Consider the following 18,739-nt stretch of genomic DNA (forward strand, 5'->3'; position numbering starts at 1 on the left):
AGAAGTTCAATTATTTTTCTTAAAATTTGTTGGGATATTATTGATGTATACATTTTTCTTTACATATTCATATGTTGAGTGTAAAGATTGCATTTACACTTTCATTATGCACTTATGCATAATAATGTATCAGATAAGCCCTTCTGGGGAGGACATTCCTCAAAGTGGATGCCACTATTGAAAAAAAAACTTTCTCCTGTGGCTATTTGGTAATAATACAAATATCATGTGGCCTCAGATTTTATCCCTATGGAATGGTTTATCACAGCACATTTCATCATCGTGAAATATAGCTTTTCATTCCCTTCCATAATCACAAAATTAAATAGTTTTGTGACTTAACAATTTTTGAAATAATAGACTTTTAGAGGTAACTAGTACTACTCAATGCAGGATCCACAGTGAAGAAACAAAGACACCATCATTGACCATTCAGCCTCTACATGCAGATAATTCTTGCTTAGCAACTGCCTCATACAGTGACATTGCAGTTAGTTTCTGACCAATCCTTGCATTTATGACCTTTGCAGGTCTGTAAAGCAAAGGAAACCTGAAGTAAGATCATAAGCACAGCCACAGTTTCACTTAGTGACCAATTTGCTTAACAACCCAATTGTGGTCGCTAAATGAGGACTACCTGTATATCTTACCATTTCTACTGTAGTTCTCTTGGATGCAACAGAGAGCAAGTTTGCTTCCTTTTCTTCAAATATTTGAAGACCCCTCTCATAATTTCCTTCAATCCTCTCCTGGCTAAACAGCTCCTTCAGTCATTCCTTTGAGAACTTGGTTTCCACCTTTCTTCAGAAGTAACTTTCCTTAAGTTTACTGGGATTTTTTCTATCCTAGGAAGCATGTTTAGGACTTTGTAGGGAGACACCTGTGCTGGCAAAAATCTCAGGAGGAGTCTGGTAGCACCTTTTCCAACTAACCAATTTTATTAAAAGGCATACGCTTTCGTGAGCTCACTTTGTCAGATACAGGGTAGCTCCACATCATTCAAGACACTGTACGCATCTGATGAAGTAAGCTGCACCTTATGAAAGTGTATGCCTTTCAATAAAATTGGTTAGTTGGAAAACGTGCTACCAGATTTCTTCTGGTGTTTAGGACTGTAATCTTTGTTTATGAAATAAGATTCCAGTCCAACCCATTGGCCATTCTTTACATGTAGTTCAGCTATCTTGCTGCTGGCTGGTTTACTCAGTGATGAAAGTCACACTGTTGCCTGTTGTTACAAAGTGTAGTAAAAAGGTAGATGTTAATAAGTATGTGCAGAGTGCCCTTTCCTACTGAATAAACCATCTTCCAAGCTAAGCTCTGACACTGCAAAGAAGTTACGAAGCTCTACTCCTGCAATCTTGATAACAAACAGTAAATCAATGCTGCTGTTATCAGTCAGATTAAGATAAATGAAAGAGGAAATCTACCTTGTCTGAAGCAAATCTCAGTTTCTTCCATTACAGCGATAAGCAACCTGGGTTCTCCAGATGTTGTATTCCAATTCCCAGTACCCCTAACTAGTATGGTCAATGGTGAGGAATGATGGGAATTTTAGACAAAAGTCATTTGGGGGGGTATCCTGTATCCCTTTTTTCGATCCATAAGCTAAGGAAATTCCCAAGTCAAATAAAGCAGTCTCAAAGTTTGGAAATGTAACGTTTATCTTCTCAGTTCCTTGTATTCCATTGCATACATATACACACACAAACAAAATATGAGCCCAACTTTAAAAAGCAATTAAATGCTCTCCAAATGTTTCATTATTCTCCCCACTTCCCTTTTGTTCCACATGTTAGAATGCTTTATGAGGCTAATACCTATGTCAACAGGAGTCATGTTAACACAATCAGCTATTAACCAGCGGGAAATGCTGGAGACTTTTTTTCAGTGCAAGAAAACAGTCCTGAAAAATGTGGAAACAGTAATATGTCTTTATTTGTTATTCAAAAATCCAAATAACTGGCCTTTTACAAGAAGATATCCTATAGAATCATATGTTTAAAAAATCAGTGCATAATTAACTATTAAAATAGTAAAAGAAATAAAGTATTGAATATGAGGTCAGATTTAATCATACATAGAGTAGTTGCCATAAAATAAATATGATAAGTTGATATATAAAAATCCCATTGATTTCAGAAACTTTGCTCAAAATATGACAGGATGGATCCAATAAGAGTTGCTTCCACAGTGGACCTTCTTTCGTTATTTCATGGTAACAGGAGTCATCCACACGCTTTGGCTGACATGTTCAAGTTGAGGTTCTGCCTGCCGTTCTTGGCTCAGAGGACCAACGTAGATGTCACATGACTTCTGACATGCCTGAAGTATATAGCCTGGTAAGGTGATTGTCTGCTGCTGCTCTTCCATGTTGTCCCATGGCCAAGCAGACAGGGCTTAATGGTGGGTGACAGTGTCTCCTGTCACAGTGCAAAGGACTGGAAACATGCAGGCAAGCTTTGTCTTTTGGCTGCAGATGTGTGCAGGTGAGGAGAAAAAAACAGCATAAGGGATGGCAGAGCACCAGGAATATTTAGATGCCTGCAAGGAGCCATTGACAGATCTCATGCAGCAACAGTGGGGTCATTAGGAATAAGTCTGTGTGTGTGTGTGGGGGGGGGGGGGTTGCATGTTTTAGACCTTCATAATTTCATTTCAGAAATTAAGTCCTGGAGAACTCCACCAGATAGTTTTCCTCAATCCGGTGCCCTCCAAATATATTAAGACTGCAACTCTCAGAATTCCCAAGCCCAAATATTACAAGTATTAGTTGGGATGTCAGAGATGCTGGTCAATAGATACCTGCAACTCTGTGCATCCATATTCCAGGTGTCAGCTGAACAAGCAGTAGATGTACTGATAGCTTTGGGGCAGGATTTGTTTTCACCAGTAACAAAATGTTGTTTTTTAAGGCACCAGTCTGCCCACAGGACAGGAGCTGTGATAGCTATCTACAGGTATCTGCTGTATCAGCCAGAAGATGAAACAGAATTTGTTCTCTTGTTCCAGACAGCAGAACTAGAATTAATGAATGAAAACGGCAAGAAGCAGATTTTATAAAGTATTAAGAGAAATTTCCTAGTAGTAAGAGCATTTTAATCATGGAAGAGCTTTTTACCAGAATGTGATGAGTTCTTCTGCACTTGAGATTAGATGGCAATTGGGCAGTGATACCATAGTTGCCCCTTGCATTGGAGAATCTGCACTGAACAGTGGAATAATAGACCCATATTACTGGAAGGAACCATTGAAAGCTGGATGATCTCCAAAGTCTGTTCCATTTCTAAAAAATCTTTTTAGTATACAAGATGAGCAGCACTCAAATCAGGACAAAAGCACAGGCTCTTCAAAGAAAGCATAATTGTAACCCTGACTATGACATGGCTAAGGAAGGCATATCGTAGTTGTATGGTAGGAGATTGGATTTCATGAGAAGGGCCCTAAGGAAACCTTTCTATGTTTTGCCCAGCAATGAATAATGTCAAGGGAGGGAGGGAACTCAACATATTGCAGTTTGAGAAATCAATTCACTGTCACTTAGCAAAAAAGTAGCTAATTCTGTTGCATCTGCAGTTCAAGCCAGATTTGTGGGTTCCTCCTGTAGATGAATCTAGGATTGATCACAGTTATCCCCTCAGTTCGGTACACATAGAAGTACACATAGGTAAAAAAATTAGCTCTTACCACACTGCCCAAAATAAATTACATAAACAATTGCAGGTAGTCCTCCACTTACAACCATTTGTTTAACAACTGTTTGAAGTTACGACAACACTGAAAAAAGTGACTTATGATCAGTCCTTGCACTTACGACCATCCCTGCAGTCACATGACCAAAATTTGGGCACCTGGCAACCGACATGTGTTTATGATGGTTGCAGCATCTTGGGTCATGTGATCGCCATTTATGATCTTCCAAGAGGGCTTCCAACAAACAAAGTCAGTGGTGGAAGCTGAGTTCACTTAACAACCACATGATTCGCTTAACAACCATGGCAAAAAAGGTTGTAAAAATGGGCACAACTCATTTAATGACCACATCCCTTAGTGATGGAAATTCCAGTTCCAGCCCCAATTGTGGTCATAAGTCAAGGATTACCTGTAAAGGAACTCTTTCTGTGCTGATTTCCTGCTCTGATCTTATCAACATCTGATGAGCCTCTAATCAGTGCTGGCTTTTATTGGATGTTACTGGGTAATTTGGTCTTTCCTAATAGGGCTATGTATGCTTCAAAAGTGCTGACACACAGCACCTCCCTGCTCTTCATTAAAACAGTACAACATTTTTCAGACTTCAGTATCTGGGGAAAATGTAGCAGGTGCTTTAAGAATCACATTAACTTTAAATGTCAGCTGAAAAAAGTCGGGCTGCTTTAATGAGTAGCAGGGAGGTGCTGTGTTTGTGTGAGGTCCAAAGCACTTCTTTCTAATCATGTTTCAAGTTCACCCTTAATTCTTAATGCATTTCTTTCTTCTTTTTTTTCCAATTAAGCGGCAAGCCCAGATCATTAGCATGCATCTGGAAGGGCCCTTTGCCTCCTCCTGTCTTCTAACAATTGCTAAATTTAGCTGCTTTTCTAATACTTGGACCTCTCTTTGGTAATTTATTAGCCTTTGTGTGCTTCTTTTTCTGCCCTGTTGTTTCTTCTGTCTTCAGATGAGTCAGAAAATCTTGGCTACATCTGTTCTTGTTTCTTATTGTATGTTATGCTTAAATGAGAATTGTTACCTTGATAAATTTTCTACCAACTTCAGAAAAAGTTGCCAACTCTCACCTTTGAACCCGTTTTTTTTCTTAGTGGTTGGGAGGGCATAGCTGAGTTTGAAAAGGCTATGCAGGTTGGACCTGGCATGTACTTGGGAAGCCTACATAGGCTAGACTGGGAAGTTAAAAATATATTTATAAATATCATCTGTGAAGAAAGTACTACTATATTTTTGCTAAGAAAACAACATGTATGTGTTCATGTAGTAATCAGACATCCAGCTCTGCGGATACTTTACTTCAGATATTTTGTTTATTTGTTTATTTATTGAATTTATCCCTGCCCACCTCCCCCTAATGGGGGACTCTGGGCAGCTTACCACTCGTTAAAACAATAAATAAAAATACAATTACATAAAACCTAAAAGCTATAGAAAACAATTACTAAAAAAGAAAGAGTCCAGGAGGCCGATGGTTCAGAGCAGCAAACGCCAGGGCTCTAAGGGGCTAGCCAACCCCACACCCGATGTCTTCCCTCCCCACCCCTGGCCAGATGGCAGAGCCAGGTCTTCAAATCCCTCCAGATTTATCCTCCTTTTCAGTAGCCTTGCAGCCCCCTGCCTTTTACTTAATTTTTGCTGGTGCACAGTGCTGTCCATTTTCCATCTTTTGCACTGGGGGAGAAGATGTGACAGAGACATTTATTTATTTATTTATTTATTTATTTATTTATTTATTTACCTACTTACTTACTTACTTACTTACTTAATTTTTCAACCGCCCATCTCCCCCCAGTGGGGGAACTCATTCAACATGTTTTCCAAAATTACAAGTAGTTCAATCATCTGATTTCTGATAGAGGATCACAATTCATGGCATACGTCTTGGGACTTTATTTCAGCTATTGGATGTGATGCTTCACCTGTCCTTGGCCCACCAGCCACAGTTGGATGGAGAGAGTAAGGGGAGAGACATCACCTTGGAACAATTATTTCACTGCTATGTTAACTTCTGCAAGACAATTGGCCATATCTTTTATCAATGGCAGAGTTTGCTTATGTCCACCCTCCATTTGGCTATTAGTCTTTGAGGCCACCTAATTCTACCAGCCTTTCTTTCTTCCAAACATCTCCCTGACTTCATCCATCCCAGAAGCCTTGCAATTCCTTCAGGAGCTTCAGACAGGAACCCTCCTTCAGGAACAGCTAGACTGTGCCAAAGTCTCCTACACACACATGGCTGACCATTATTGCCCCAAATCCCCCATTGCTGTTGGGCATCACATCTGGCTTTCTATCAAGTATTTCTCCTATATATGACTGTCTATGAAGTTGGATTTTATTGGACTACATCTCATGTTGGCACAAGCAAATTCACTGACTTTTTACTTGCAGCTCCAGCCACATTGGAAGTACATATGGTTTTCCACCATTCCCTCTTGATTTAAAAACATTCTACCTGCCTGGTATGATCTCAGCTCTTCCATCCATTTCTGTCTCTGTAGATGTGGAGGAGTTTTCAAGGTGGAGTCATTCTGGACCCTCATTGCGAGAGAATGACTTGAGAATTTGATTCACTGGAAGGTTACTTCCTGGGAAGCCATAAATGATGTGCATGCATCTCACCTCCTTTGTCAATTCCACTTGCAGTACCCTTGTAAATCCAAACTGCATGATTGGCTACATGAGAAAGTTTCTGCAGTTGGCAGAGATTCTAACTCCAAGTAAGCAGGAGATAGGTAGAAGGTTAGGTGAATAAGGAGGGAGGTGCAGGGATAGATCTCCTATTGCTTCTCAGCTCTCACACTGGAAGAGATTGTATCTCTTCCCAGAAGGGCGAGGGAGAGTTTGACACTGCAGGTATCTTGATAGCTTCTGCCAGAGATGGGCCTTCTGTGATAGACACCAAAGAAGGAAAGGGGAAGTTCTTTCTGTTCTGATTCTGGAGGGCCTTCTGCAATGGCAACAGGGAGCAGGAAAGGAAACACATCTCCTTTCTGCCACTCTGAATCAGGGGGAATGAGGAGTAGTCCCTGATCCTTCCAGACACTTCTAGAAAGGAAGGGGTAGAAGATGGAGAGGAGTATGTTGGGAACTCGTGTTTCCCAGAGCAGGAATACTGGTTATGTCCACATCAGAATATCACCTAGTATTAAGAATGAGAAATGCAAATCAAAGTATCTGTTAAGTCATGGAAAAGGCAGGAAAAAGAATCACCCAATCTAAATTTCAGGGGTATAAGAGGAGTGTACCCTCGTGTTGGCAAATGGCAATCGACTCCTTAAAGTGGCTTCGTTTTAGTATGCAGTAAAGATTTGTATCTAGCCATGCAGTGTCAAGCGTCTGAGTAGTTTCTGCTGAATTCAAGCCAGGGGAGTCTGACAGTAATGCTGCTGTGAATGATGGCTTTCTGAAATGGAGCCTCTGGGTTGTTCCCAGTTTTTTCCCCCCAGCCAGTTCCCTCTTCACGGTGCCCTCTCTGAAGAAATGAAGATGACAGCGTAGGGCTCTCTAGGCCAGTGTTTCTCAACCTCAATAACTTTAAGATGTGTGGACTTCAACTCCCAGAATTCCCCAGCCAGTATGCTGGCTGGGGAATTCTGGGAGTTCAAGTCCACACATCTTAAAGTTGTTGAGGTTGAGCAAGACTATTCTAGGCTGTAGAGATATGGATCTGCAAACAGTGGTCCAATTAAATAAGAGAGATGAGCAAGGAGAAGGTAGTAACTTTTCTTTTCACTCCTCAATACTTGGAGATAATTTCTTTACCAGATATGTTATATCAAAGTCAGGTTGGTTGAAAATCCATTGTGAAAATGACTGGCACATTTTTGTTTGTTTTGGTTACTTTCTTAAGCGATCATAATGGTGAGGATATAATGAATAAGGATATACAGGAGGTGCAAAATCCACAAAATAGCTTATGCTGTAATTCAGCATTGCTGAAAGGGAAATTGAGCTTGCTCACATTAGAGGCTTGTGACGGTTTAGCGAAGGAGAGAGAAATTAGGGTATGTCATAGCTCTTTTTTTCTAGTTCTGTTTGTGAGCTGTCATTACATTTTTCTTTTAAAGAGTAGGTTTTAATTTGTTGTCATGCAAAGGATTAACCCAGCAATTTGAAACTAATTGTGGAAAGCAACTGGTTTTTTGGGGGCGGGGGGTGATTGCTGGATAGACTTTTTTCTGTCCAGAAACCCTCCAAAGGCCTCATGCCGCTGCACACACAAATGGGGAAACAAAACAAAACAATGATTAAATGCAGGGTTGGTGGCTGTTCAGTAAAGTGGAGTGTGCATGGTAGAGTTTCTTTCAGATGACATTATGTTACATCTTTGTTACATCCTTTAAGCACCCAACTCTGTTCTCTACATGATCATAATGATGTAAAAACAACTCTTACTTCTTACTGCACATAAACAAACTTGTGATTTTATTATTGACTAGGTAAATTACCAAGCTAAAACTGAATCTGAAAACAAGAAAAGGGGAAGTCCAAGCATAATGCGTATATAAACTACACAACCTGCATTTTTCATGATCCCTTAAATCAGAGGTGGGGTATTTGTCAGCTTCTAGATGTAGCTAAATTATAGCATCTTCATTGTTATAGAGCTACCATACTGGAGCTGCAAAAATCTAGATGACTTTCTTTGCTAGTACAGTGGTACCTCTAGTTACGAACTTAATCCATTTTGTGACTCTGGTTGCAACTCGAGTTGGTCTCAAGTCGAGGTAAAGTTTCCCATAAGGTTCAATGTAAATCCGGTTAATCCGTTCCGCCCTCCGAATTTGGTCGCACCACGAGGCAAATTTCCCCATAAGGTTCAATGTAAATATGGCTAATCTGCCCTCCGAATTTGGTCGCACCCCGAGGTAAATTTCCCCCATAAGGTTCAATGTAAATACAGCTAAACAGTTCTGAAACATATGCATTTTATTTTTAAACCTCAAAAACCTTCCAAACGCCACAAACACCTTCCAAACGCCACAAAACACACCACAAGCCTCACCGAACGTCTCCTTGCTACCGCGATCTCGCTCAAAGGAAGCCGCGACTGTGTGGCAGCAGGGAAAATGGCTGCGGATCCGGTTCGTAAGTAGAGGCGAGTTTGTAAGTAGAGGTAAATTTTTGGGGCCGGAGCTGGTCGTATCTCGAAAAATTCGTAAATAGGGGCGTTCGTAAGTAGAAGTACCACTGTATCTAGTAATCATCCAGATTTTTGCAGCCCAGATATGGTAGCCTTAATTACTGGCCACTGTAGATGAGGCTTCTGCAATTTGGGCACAACCAACAACTGGAAAGCCATGTTTCTCACCCTGACTTAAATAATCAAGGAGTCCTTTTAAGTCATGGAAAATCCACCCTGATTCAGGGGAAATCTTGAATGAACAGATTTTTGAATTCTACTGTGTTTTCTGAGCAACTAACAGTATCATACACAAACACACACCAGCAATATATTTTATCTCTGTGTTTCTTCAACAAGCTCAAAACAGTCTATTTGCAGTTTCCAGACCATCTCATATTCAGGGTCTAAATTTAGCAGATTCAGTTAACTTTAGTTTCAGCAATACTGTTACACCTGATCATGGCTGATGCAAATGGATTTTGATTTGGCATAGCATCTACAATTTGAGCATTCTGTGCATAATGTTCTGGATGAGACACTGCCGTCCCAAATAGTAGACCTTGTGCCACCAGCCCCAATCACTAGGCAGAGTGTGAAGCTGCTTTTCTTCTACTCCTGGTTTGCATGCTTTACACTCAGCCTTTGAGTGTTGTCCTGAGAACCACATTTCAAAAAGACGATTTTTGTTTGATTTATTGTATTGCTTCTTGCACAAAAATACCAAGAAATTGTGCCAGTGTAATTCAGTGGCTTACTGCCAACTTTCAATAATGTGATTTTAGGGTGTTCCAAGGCTGTGGATGCAAGCCCATAGGCAATCCATGCAACCAACAGACTAGCTCTTTGCGCTCTCTAAGAAAGCAATCGCTTTAATCTGAACATGGCAAAAAAGTGACCTGTAACTGTAGGGACTAGTCCAGGTGGTTGCCAGGAGTCAACACTGACTTGAAGCCACACGCACACACACACACACCCCTCAATGGGAAGCATCTACTTCTCCCAAGTGGATCATTTTGGATCCTGTGCTGACTGTTCTTCTACTCCGTGCCAGATGTTGCCTTCTAAACACAGAGCTCCTTGTATGCAATAGTACCTTACCTGAAAAAAAGAGGCAGATGTTTATTTGTAAGCCAACTCTTCTCCTAAGAGACAAAAATGCATCTCACATCTCCTGACATTTCAATAAAGCATTTTAAAATGCATGTTATCAATTATTTGACCTTTGGATTCTGGGGAAGATCATATCTGTTCTTATTCTTTACTGGTCTAAAATAAATTGTGGGAAGGCAATTTTCTGCAGCCCAGTAAACTATTAGTGGCATAATCTGATTTTATAACAGAGCAAATTTTATTGGCAATAATTAATAAATCCTTATTTTCACAGACTACTATCCTCTTGCAAAACTTACATTGGCTTATTCAGATTAAATTCTGTTTGAGCAAGTGGTTTAGCTTTTGCAAAGAGAGCTAAAATAATTTTCATGTGATGAAATTTAGGGTTTTTTTAAACATTACAAATGTCCACATTTTATTAAATTATTTGGATTTTTTAAAAGGCTAAATCTTAAGTCACACTAATAAATATGAAGGCAGTAAAAGCTTGTTGAATGCATCCCTTTGGCTTGGTTCTATAACAGACTCCATTTAGTGAGTACCACTAAACAACTGATTATGCAATATACTAACCCAAGTTTAGGCTTGGGTTAATATGTTGCATAATCCAACCACTGTGGTTTTTAAACTATGGTTTATGGATTTGCTGATTGTGTGATCCCAGCTAATAATGGTTTATTTAATAAACACTTTTTAAAATAAGCCATAGCTTAGCATGAGAAGCTGGCCAGGTCACATAATGGATGTGTTAAAGACCTAGCAACTTGTTAAAGTTTGATTAGTTTTAATTGTTAGAATAGGAGTGAGGTTGGTGGCATAGTATGTTATGCAAACCCTGCCCATTTTTTAAGATTTCTTTTTTAATCCCACCTTTATTATTTTTATAAATAACTCAAGGTGCTGAACATATCTAATACTCCTTCCTCCTCCTATTTTCCCCACAACAACAACCCTGTGAGGTGGGTTGGGCTGAGAGAGAGTGACTGGCCCAGAGTCACCCAGCCGGCTTTCATGCCTAAAGTGGGACTAGAACTCACAGTCTCCTGCTTTCTAGCCTGGTGCCTGAACCACTAGACCAGTGTTGTCCAAACTTGGCCACTTTAAGATGAGTGGACTTCAACTCCCAGAATTCCCCAGCTGGCTGGGGAATTCTGGGAGTTGAAGTCCACTCATCTTAAAGTGGCCAAGTTTGGACAACACTATCCTAGACAAAACTGGCTCTGTCAGTCTCGGTATATTGTTTGAATCCAGCCACTGCTTACCTATGCCAAGCTCTCCAAAGCTACTTTTTTAAAAAGGAAAAAAAAAAAAGGAAGCCAAACGATGCACTCCTACATACTCTTGCACGTAAGACTAGTTAGTATCATAACATCTTTGTATTTATTAGGCAAAATTAGTTTCTTCCAAAATGAAATTCTGCAGAGCTGCGTTCTCTCTGTGCTGGGTGTCTGTAACATTCAAACAGCTGCTGGCTAGGTTGCCTGATCATTTGTAATCATCTGAGAGAAGGATGTAGGCAAAGAAAAGAGTTTCTCTTATCTTGCTTCTTCTGATATCAGTAATATTTATTTAGTGAGTTCATCTCTGCCCTAAGTAGTTCTGAGAAATACATATTTTTAAGAATTGTTCTCTAATGTTTCATCTATTTTCAAGGCTGTAACTCTGCTTTAATAGATCTGCTGATTAGTTAGTACATTCCGTAAAAGGAAAGGATGATGGGGATGAAGGGAGTTTATTGTAACAAGAGGTATACAACTTTTGGGGGCCAAGAGCTGTGCTTGACTTTTGAGTGGCATGCAAGGGATGGAGTCAGTAAATTAAATTTGATTTACTCTTAATTTAAATTTCCTTGTAAATCACATTTCTTACATGCATTTAATTTACCTGTAGGGACATGTTAGGGAGCCTGCTTATGTTCTGGACACCCTGATGCTTGGTGTGATTCCCTGCCTGAGCATCTGGATCTAGTCTGGGGGCTAGTGTTGGAGTCTCAAACTACATCAGGGAAACTGAGGGGTTGGTGGCAACCGTGGCTTTTTCAAAGTAAAAACTGCTCCAACACATGTAGGTGATCATATGTTTGTTTTAGCCTTGGAGCAGTTGTTTGATGATCTGAATATGGAAAACATTACACTCAGCCACTTGCTTTTGGTCATATCATTTCCTGGTCTAGGTGAGATTGACTGCTCTCTGAGTCCTCCACAGGGCAAACAGGCCTATTAGGATGGTCCACTGAAGGCATCTTATAGATCCAGAGGGATTCCAGGGTGTGCTTGGGGAATTTCCCAGCAATCTCACAGGCAATTCTATTGATTGCCTGATTAGCCACTGCAGTAGAAGATGATTTGGGTGGAGACGTTGCTCACAAGTAGCCTCTCTGTCTTTGCTAATCTTGTTGGCTCCCTGGTTTATTGAAGAACTCCAGAAGACAAAGTTGCCAAAGCAATACCTACTGTGCTGGAAGATGCAGAATGAATCTGGCTTAGCACAGGTATAAGATAAATTTCAAGTCTAGATCATGTCAATAATCAATAAGCACCAGTATTTCTCCTTGATGCAGTGGCTGCCCTTATGGCTGGCTGGCCTTTTGGGGAGGGAAGAACAGGTAGATCTTCTGCTGTGACTATTTTGCACAGCATTTTGTCAAAAAAGTTGCTTAGATTTGCAAAGTCTTGACTCGTCATGGGCAAAGTCTTAGATCATGATTGGGGTGACAACTTGCCATGTTAGCTGAGACTCCTTTTGGCTTGTATGAAGTGGCAGGGTGCTCTCTAGTCTATCCTATCACATGTGCAGGCTAGACCCCTGCCTTTCCTAGCTCCAGCGTCCATCTTGGGCAAGATGGTGTGCAGCAGATGGATGATCTGGGTCTGAAGTCTTCCAGTGAGCTTCTGGTTCCATCCTCCTTTTATAGTATTCTTGCTGTTGTTCTTCTGAACACAACACGAACTGTTCATGAGCTTTGCCTCTGGGTAAAATCTTCTTCTTTTTACTGAATTATGCTATTTTCAAAATCTGCTGCTGTGCCTTTCCTGGCCCTTGTTCATCTATACCTGTTCTTGGCATTTTAGAGATGATTGGCTCTCTGCTGCTGTTACAAAGCTTTTTTTTTTTTTTTTGGTCTTCTTTGGTCACTAAGAGTTCCTCATAGTTTTATTTTGGTTCTTTCTCTGACTATTTTCTATAACAGCTGGTGATGTTCCAATGTCTGGAGGCTGTTGGGGCCTGGATTGGAAGAAATAGGGTGAAGTTGAACCCAAGGAGACAGAGCTGCTGTTTGCTCATCAAGGCTCTCTGTCTGCTCCTGTGTGGTCTCTTGCGGGAGTGGTGCTGCCCCTGAAGCTGCAGGCTTGCATCTTGGGGGGTCCTCTTAGACTAATGGCTACTGCTAGATGGGCAGGTGGAAGGTGTCTAGGAGAAGTTTTGCCCAGCTCCAGATTGTGTTGATTAGTTTTAATTGTTAGGATAGGAGTGGGGTTGGTGGCATAGTATGTTATGTGAACCCTGCCCATTTTGTCAGTCTCAACATCTTACCCATTGTGCCTTTCCTACACTGAGAGGATCTTTTGAAACTCATATCGCTTTTGCAACGCAACTCCATGGGGCTGCTTTAATGATCAGCCAGAAACCATAGTTGATGCAAAATAAGTGGTCTATTTACTAACTGGCACTAGGGGCCAGTAACATATTATACCTGTTCTGTGGACCCTGCATTAGCTGCCAGTACACTTTGAGGTGTGATTTAAAATGCTGGTTTGAATTTATAAAGCTTTATATGGCTTGGCACCAAGGTATCTGTGAGACTAACTTCTTTAGCCAGAATCAACCCTTCTGAAATATGCATCCCGGGAAAATCTGCTGGTGATTTCTCACTTCCATAAAGCCCAGAAGGGATGAAATCAGGAGGCAGGGTTTTTCCATCATGGCTCCTGTTCCATGGACTGTATTTGTTCCGTTGATTGTTTTCTGGAGATTGGTTAAGACAAAGCTGTTCCGGAGGGCTTTTTTAGTTTAATTGGAATGATGCTATCTTGTGAATAAAGATAGTTTATTTATTTGTTGTAATCTGCTCTGATAGTTGTTAAGAATGGATGTTGATTTTATTTTTATTAATTGCTTATTATTGTTTACTGTGGATATTTCATTCATTGTATACTGTGGACATTTTATGACCTTGGACTATGTTGGGTACTGCCAAGATTTAGATTGTGATGATACAGAAATTTAACAAATAAAGAAATAGATTATTCCACATGTATTTTGCATCTTCTATCATGTCAAAATTTACAATTTAATGGCAACTTGTGGATGGGCTTCGGGGCACTGAATGTGGACCTGAAGCCTCAAGGTTATGATCTCCTGTTGTTCAGATAAAAAAGATATTGAATACAAACACGTTCACATTGTTACTCTGAAGATGGTGATTCTCTCCTGGACTCAAATCTTCCTGTGTAAAATGGGGAATTGTAAACTGGAATGACATAGATGCTGCACAGGATTTTACAGAACTGTTTGAAATCTTCCTCTTCAAAATATTCAAGGCTATCTACAACCACGCACCTTTCCAGATCACCATCTGACCAATGGCCATGATCGGTCACACTTTGAAATTGCCTGGTTCATCAAAGGGACTAAAGCAGCTTTCCCCAGGTAGATGCTCTCCAGATATGTTATAGTAGAATTCCCATAGGTCCCAGCCCACAGTAGACTTTGCTCGGGCTGGACTGGGAAGTGTGGAAATTGTAGTGTAGCACATCCATATGGCACCATGGTGAGGAATGCAGACTTTCAGTTATGTTTTCTGCTTGTTTGCCTGTAGCAAAAAGTCGTGTCTTTGGGTATATCTTTGCATCCAGGGTTAGAAGAGGTCTGACCACTGTCTTCTACTTTTCCTCTTGCCACAGGGCTCAGCAGGGACCAAGGAACAGTGCTCCACGGGGAAATACACTACCAGTGGGGAATGCTGCCGACCCTGTAATCTTGGGGAAGGAGTTGCCCAACCTTGTGGAGTAAACCAAACCATCTGCGAACCGTGCCTGGACAGTAAGTAATATATTATTGATTCACTGCACTTATATCCCACTTTTGCTCTGAGAACTCAAGCAGCATTCACAAGGGCTTCTCTTCATTTTACTCCACAAAAACAGTCCTCTTGCATAGGCTGAACTGAGAGAAACTGACTGGCCTGAAGGTACCCATGCTTGAGTGGAGATGTACACAACCTTTTGGATCAGATGTCTAACCCAGTATCTGAAGGACCACTCAGGTCAAAGGAGAAACCTGTCTGCATCCTTTTAAAGGTGGAGAGGATGCTCATGTATGACCAGTGACCTTGATATCCTACTGGACCACCTGTGGAGGCTAGGGATTGGGGGTACTCCTTCAAGTGGGTAGTTCCAGTTGGTAGTTGTGGGGAAGGAGAGGTCTCCAGTCAGCATCCAAAAGATCATCCAGCAGGATACCATAGTCAATGGTATCAAAGACCACTGAGAGACTTTAATGACTTTACTATCTTGGAAACATATGAGCATTGTCCTGAACAGCCCTTCAGATAATATTACTCCTTTGTATTGAGGAGGGAACCAAAGTTGAATGTACATTCTGATATGAACTCACATTTTGAAACATGCTTTGTGGAGGCAAAGGGGAAGCCCAACAAGTAATAGCATTTTTAAAAACCTTAACATAGTTGTTGTTTTTCAAACCTAGTACTTTCTATCTTATTTATCTATTTATCTGATTTACATTCTGTCTTTTTACTTAATCAGGTAGAAAAGTAGGCTATATACTCAGTTAACTAATTATAATAGAAAATACAGAATGAAATGTCGAAAAACATAACTTAAAGCTAATTGTAAATTAGGAGTCAAACACTAGTTGTGTGGGGCTACAGTCCTCATCATTCCCAGGTTTCATGATTATTGGGCGCTTTGGCTGGACATATGTAATGGTATGTAGGAAAGACCTTGGGAGACTGGGCAAGGAGATGCTGCCAAGGTAACGGTCAGATAAGAGACAGCATAGCCTGCAGCTGGATAGTGGATGGGGCAAGAGGCTCAGAAGGGACCCTCCCTAGTTTCTTGGGCTGTAAAGGAGACAGGGAGGGGGGAATTGCAAGATTGATGTCAGCCTTGTAGTGTAAACCAGATAGGAATCACAACCAGATGAGCTACTTATTGCAAAGCTACATTGACAGAATCTTGCAAGTCTGAAATTACAGTTCTCCCCCCATCTCCTTTACAGCCTGAGAAACTAGGAAGGGTCTCTTCTGAGCCTCTTGCCCCACCCACTATCCAGCTGCCTGGAACACACATGTCTTAAAGGCTGCTGCTGCTGCTGCTCTTTCATCTCCACTGATCTGCTGAGATGATTGCCTAACTGTGCCTAATGGTAGAACCAGGCTTCCTGCTGGCCAGGATTAGGCACATTTGAGGAGCCAAACTGATATAGTAGCATAGTTGGGTATGTTTAAGCTGTGTTCTTTTTAGACTGTAAATCTGCATTTATCCAGGTTAGCAGTCATGCATTTTCATCCTTCAAGATTTTCTTTGCACAAAGCTAAATCTGTGGTTGATTACCCGCAGATACCTCTGATGTCTTCAATTTTCTTGGTAACTGAGCTGTTTTATAACTGCTATGGAAATTCTTTGAATATGTATGTTTATGATTCCAATCACATTCAAGGAAGATCTTCTGAGTCATTCTGGTAGAAAACCATTTTCCTCCATTAAATATTGAAAAGTTGGTCCATTTTTTGTTTCAAAAAACAAAGTCCAAATATTTCAGCCCCATTTAGTCTGGAAGCTCTGTGGTTTTCATCTAAATTCCTTAAATGAAAACCATGTTGCACCTTTTTGTGCTATTGTTCTAGAATTACCATCTAACAATGTTTCCCTGGATATACCCTTTTTAAATCCTTTCTGCTTCAGTTTCTAAAAAAATGATAATCTGTCCAGTATTCTGTTACATACTGTGTACTATATTGTAGTACATAATATATCTGTTAGCCCTTCGAGATAGGCCAGGTCAGGAAACAAACACCACAAGAAATACTGGGACTCTCCTTTATTGATACAGGCTATAATAGCAGATTCTTGAAAGGATGACAGCATTTCCCTTTCACTCCCTCTTATATCAAAGAGTATCAAGGTGGGGCAATCTTACATTTCTTTCTCACATATTCTTGTTTTCCTGGGCTAAGCTCATGTTTTACTAGTGGTTGCTGCAAAAAGTTTCCAAGGTCCTTTCTGTGTTCCTCTACAACAGTGTTCTCAGCCTTAGGAACTTTGAGATGTATGGACTTCAACTCCCAGAATTCCCCAGCCAGCTCGCTGGCTGGGGAATTCTTGGAGTTGAAGTCCACACGTCTTAGAGTTGCCAAGGTCGAGAAACACTGCTCTACAATATCAAATGCTCAGTGTCTTGAACCAAAGAGACCTAGATTCAAATCCTGACTAGGATTGTATGTCATGCTTTCATTCGCTTAAGCATTCTTGTTGAGTTTCTGCAAGGCTAAAATACCATCCCAAACTCCTTCTATGGACTGTAGGATAGGATACAAATAAGTCAGTAAAAACACATTTGAAACCCTCAGTTGGGCCCAGAATAGTAATCCATTCAGGAAATTGTATTTTAATGCTTCTGGAAGATGCTTAGTTTTAGGCTTTGGAGGTTCTCCAGGAGCAGCAGGAATAATTACAGTGTTACTGTGGTTATTGCTTTATGTTGTCTTTCACTTTCTGGGTGGGGTACTGTGAAACTGATTAAAGTACACGCCTCTCCAAAACAGTTATGCATTTCTTGTTTGTGTCTTAGAATTATCTTTACCTTTGCTTCAGAGGCTGATGGAAAAATAGGGTATGTAATACTCCCTCCTTCCATTTGATCCCCCAAACGGCAACCCATTGGGTAGCTTGGAGTCAGAAATCCATTGAACACTTTTCTGGAAGAATGCTAAACCTGTGTTAAGAGCAGCCCAAACCGCAACTGACAGGCAAGGGAAAGGTGCATGAGACCCCTTTCTCTCTGGTGCTTCGTTGTGCAATCCCATCTCTACCCTCCACTTACCAGCTATTGTTCAGGCTGCTTTTTGAACACAGGTTTAGTGCGGCAACCCAAATAGCAGCTAACAGGCACTTTGAGAAGGGTCATGGTTGCACCATGAAGCAGCAGAGAGATATCCATCTCACTCTGTCCTGCTCCACCACGCCTCATCCTCTCCATCACCACCATCACTACCACCCACTGGCTTCTGTTCAGGTTGATCTAGGGATTGCTTTGTAGACCCACGTGTAAAGAGAGAGAGCCCACTTTGAAACAATGGAGGAAAGTGCCCAGGTACCAAAGAGTAAGGAGCGTGCCAATACCACCCAAAAGGAGCCAAGAGACTCTGTGCAGATGCCTCCCCCTCAAGGGTCGCCTGACAGTGCCATAAACAAAATGATTGGTGAATTTTGTCAGACTCTAACATGGTAAAATTGCCATGACATATCGGCTCCTAAAGGAAAATATCCTATTTTAACACTGGAGTAGCTAAGGATGGCTTTAGACTGCTTTACGTATAGGTTGGGGACAAGATGAAGGAATGTTTTGGGAGAAAGCATGAAGAAGGGGTGACCTGGGCACGCACCATGGTTAGATGCAGGTGGAAAAAGGCCTCTAGACTTGATCCTAGTGCAGTAGCTTAACCAGTGGCCTCCTCTGGAACACTCTTATATTCTGGTATTTCTCCACTTGCAGACGCACCATTTATTCAAAAAATCAAAAGGCACTTTCTTTCCTCCAGAA

At 41.0% G+C, this 18,739-nt stretch overlaps 1 protein-coding gene across 3 annotated transcripts in view; it reads left to right on the forward strand.

Moving 5' to 3' along the window:
• Window positions 1-18,739, forward strand: part of NGFR (nerve growth factor receptor) — a 69,706-nt gene that overhangs the window by 9,379 nt on the left and 41,588 nt on the right. For all 3 annotated transcript variants that reach the window (XM_007433465.3, XM_088143489.1, XM_088143488.1), the window contains exon 2: window positions 14,857-14,995. In XM_007433465.3, the coding sequence (XP_007433527.1) occupies window positions 14,857-14,995 (139 nt within the window). The remainder of the gene's footprint in view (window positions 1-14,856; window positions 14,996-18,739) is intronic.

This window comes from Python bivittatus, unplaced genomic scaffold (genome assembly GCF_059951505.1).
Source record: "Python bivittatus isolate LINGU-HERP-01145 unplaced genomic scaffold, Pbiv_v1 ctg000410_np1212, whole genome shotgun sequence".
Taxonomy (NCBI): Eukaryota; Metazoa; Chordata; class Lepidosauria; order Squamata; family Pythonidae; genus Python; species Python bivittatus.